Consider the following 3,308-nt stretch of genomic DNA (forward strand, 5'->3'; position numbering starts at 1 on the left):
AAAAAACAAATAAGAGTGGAAACAAAGAAAATGTGTTGAAGGTTAATAACTGATGGGTATTCACCTTTTCCTTTTAACAAAAACAAAACAGAAAGAAAAAGTAAAAAATAACTGATGGAGTCGGTGGTAAAGGGTATCTAAGGGATAACTATATGATTCTTTCAACTTTTCTGAGGGCTCGAATATTTAAAAAGAAGCTCAGGGAAAAAATATGTCCACAATCTGACATCTTCTCCCCAGTCACTTCCTCTCTGGACTACAATAGCTGCCTCCTGCTCGCATCCACCCTCACCCTGTGATTGAAAAGGATTCTATTATTAAATAAAAGATAACTCAGACCCTGTGCCTCTTATGTACAGAACCCTCCCACGAGCCTTGCTCAACTCAGAGTAAAGCCAAAGCATTTGCAGTGGCCTCAGACCCTGCAGTTCCGCCTCCCTTTCCCATCACCATGAATTTCTGGTCAAATGTGCATCCTACCTCAGGGCCTTTGCATATGCAGATCATTTGGGCTGGAATGCTCTTCCCCCAGACACCAACACTGCTTGTCGCCTCCCCTCCTTTGCATGTTGTCAATGAGGTCTCCCTGATGATCCTATCTAAACTTACAAGCTTCCCCCAAACACTCCTCATCCTGCATCCCTGATTTTTTGTCCAGAGTAATTATTACCCTCTAAATAAATGGGTGTGGCTGTATTACCCTGAAACTTTATTCACAGAGGCAGGCAGAGGCCAGATTGCTGGTTCCTTTATACTTCATATTTTAACTATTTATTTTATTTGTCTGGCTTCCCCATGAGAATCCAGGGCAAGATTATTTGCTTATTCCTCTCTGTTGTATCCATAACATCTACAAATAGGCATGACTCATTGCCAAGCACTGACTTAACATTTTATATCCATTTAATCCTCATAATGACACAATAAGTATTATTTATATATAAATTCATATATAGTCTATACATAAAATGGGAATAATAATAGTATCGATTTCATAATAATTTGTGAGGATTCAATGTCATAAGGGCTGGGAAGTACTTAGCGCATGGCCTCGCACAAAGTAAGAGCCCAATTAATGCTGCTACTGTATAATACCCATTGTACAGAAGAGGAAACTGAGGCCCAGAGGGGTTAAGTGACCTGCCCAAAGTCATCAGCCTGGGCAGGGGTGGTGCCAGGATTCAAACCCTTGTCAGACTCCAGAAGCTATTTTCTAAACCATAATGCTAAGACATGTCACGTTGTTTGGAAGAATGGCAGTGGCAGGAAACAGACCATGTGTAGGAGTCCAGAGTCCAAGTCCCGCCTCTGACACAAACCCCATGAGCAATTCACTTCTGCCCTCAAAGCTTCAGTTTGCCCTTCTGTAAACCAGAGGAAGTCATTCTCCTTTCCTGACATGGGGACAAAACCGTTGTGAGGGTCAAATGAGATAGCTGACATGAAAGCATGTTGGTAACTGAAATCCACTACTTTTCCACTCTAAGAGCTTCAGCCCTGGAAAAGACCACACCAAGCACCAAAGGACCAAGAATTCTAGGCCCTGGAGAACAAACTTTAAGCGCTCAAAGTCACAGCGCTGAGAAAGATGCACATGCTCCTCCCTTTGCCGCAATACCATCCCTGTCCCCATGTTGTCTGGTGAGAATCTCCTCATACTTGAGGTCCCAGTTCAGATGTCTCCTCTACCAGGAAGCCCTCTCTGAACCCCATGCCAGGTCAGGTGCCCAGGGGGAGCTCCTATGCCAGCTCTGCGCACTGTGGGTGGTCACTTTTGGGGGACAGGTGTGTCCCCACTGGACTACGAATTCCTTGGGGGCACAGACTGGGGTTGGCTTGGTCCCTGCTGTTTCACCAGCACTGCCAGCACAAAGCCTGGCACAGAGCAGATGTTCTCAAAATACTAGCTAAATGAAGTAATGGATGGATGATGGTTCCCTGACCTAGCAAATTACATTAAATTCTCTTATTTTATGCTCCCACAAGTCTATAGCACATAGATCACCTTTTAAAAGTAGCTGATATTTTGAGCATTTACTATGCCCTTTAGATCTCAGCCCGGGCAGTCCCTGAGTCAGCCAGCTCCTCTGAGCTCCAGAGCTCCCACTGCTGACCACTCTGGGTTGACAGTGATAGTGTCTCCCAGTGCCCCGCAAAAAGCCGGCACAGTCCCTCTGGGGAATGGACGGTGTATGAGTTCCTTAATGAATATACAGACGAATGTCCACTTTGGTGAAAATTCCCCTTTGGCTTGATTCCGAGGCCACGCCCCCAGCTCCCAGCCTTCACCTCCGAACCGTGCCCCTGACCCAGGCCTATTACCCAGGGTAAAACTGAGGCACACCGATGTCCTAAATGGATGATATACAAGCACCTCGCACCGCCCAGGGCAGGAGGGAAACTGAAGCACATGACAGAGTATGGAAGTGAAGTCGCCCAAGAATGGCCTGGCAAAAGACCCGGTCCGGTCCCTCAGCCCCGCCCCCAGCTAGTCTCCGTCCTGGAAAACCTCGCCCAAATTTCTCCCGTCCGCCACACTATTGGCTTGCCAGGACGTCAGTCTCCATGCGCTCTCTTCCTCTATTGGATAGTATTCCAAACTCCCGCGTTGGCGCTCTGCCCTGCCCCTTACCCCACGCCCCGTCCTCACTATTGGGCTACCTGCACGCCCCTCTCCCAGAAACTCTCCCTATTGGCTACAGGACTTTGCCGGTTCGGGCTGTGATTGGTCGTAGACAGAAGTCCGTCCCCTGAGCAACCACCTGAGAGGGGTTGGAGAAAGGAAAGGTTGGGGTCAGACTCACGCTGAGCCGGCGGGAGGCAGATATAGGTCTTGAAGAACTCGCTTCGGCGGGCGGCCTCCTTAATGCGGTTGGCAAGCGGCTTGCTGACCTGTCGGATGCCCAAATATAGCAGCTTCGCCATAGGGAACGCGCCCACCACCATCTTGGCGGTCGCACGGTGCACGCGCAGCCTTGCTGACTGGGCGGGGCGCCTCGGATCTCGCCACTCCTCCCCCGCCCGCTCGTGGCCGTGCGTGCGTACGTAGGGACGCACGCTCGGGAGGAACTGCAGAGGCGCTCCCTGACGTCACCGCGTCGAAGCTGGCGTCCCGACGTCCGTTTGCTGAATATGCAAATGAAACGCGGAAGTGAGGCGGTCACGGGGCGGTGCCGTTAAACGGCTGCTCTAGGGAGTGGGGACGGATTCCCACGCCCGCTTCGTCCGATGTCACTGCTACTGAGTGATGTCACGTAACCGTACCGAGTCGGCTTCCCCACCGAAAGGAGGCTCTTAATTAGTCCTAA

General features: G+C 49.9%; 1 protein-coding gene across 1 annotated transcript in view; it reads right to left on the minus strand.

Annotated features, from left to right (window-relative positions):
- LOC105817571 (optic atrophy 3 protein) overlaps nt 1-3,037 on the minus strand; it is a 42,488-nt gene extending 39,451 nt beyond the window's left edge. The window contains exon 1 of the mRNA XM_012653294.1: nt 2,805-3,037. Coding sequence (XP_012508748.1) covers nt 2,805-2,946 — 142 coding nt within the window. The 5' untranslated portion in view covers nt 2,947-3,037. The remainder of the gene's footprint in view (nt 1-2,804) is intronic.
- Nucleotides 3,038-3,308: the final 271 nt, after the last annotated feature.

The sequence above is a fragment of the Propithecus coquereli genome, unplaced genomic scaffold (genome assembly GCF_000956105.1).
Source record: "Propithecus coquereli isolate 6110/MARCELLA unplaced genomic scaffold, Pcoq_1.0 Scaffold42, whole genome shotgun sequence".
NCBI classification, from domain to species: domain Eukaryota; kingdom Metazoa; phylum Chordata; class Mammalia; order Primates; family Indriidae; genus Propithecus; species Propithecus coquereli.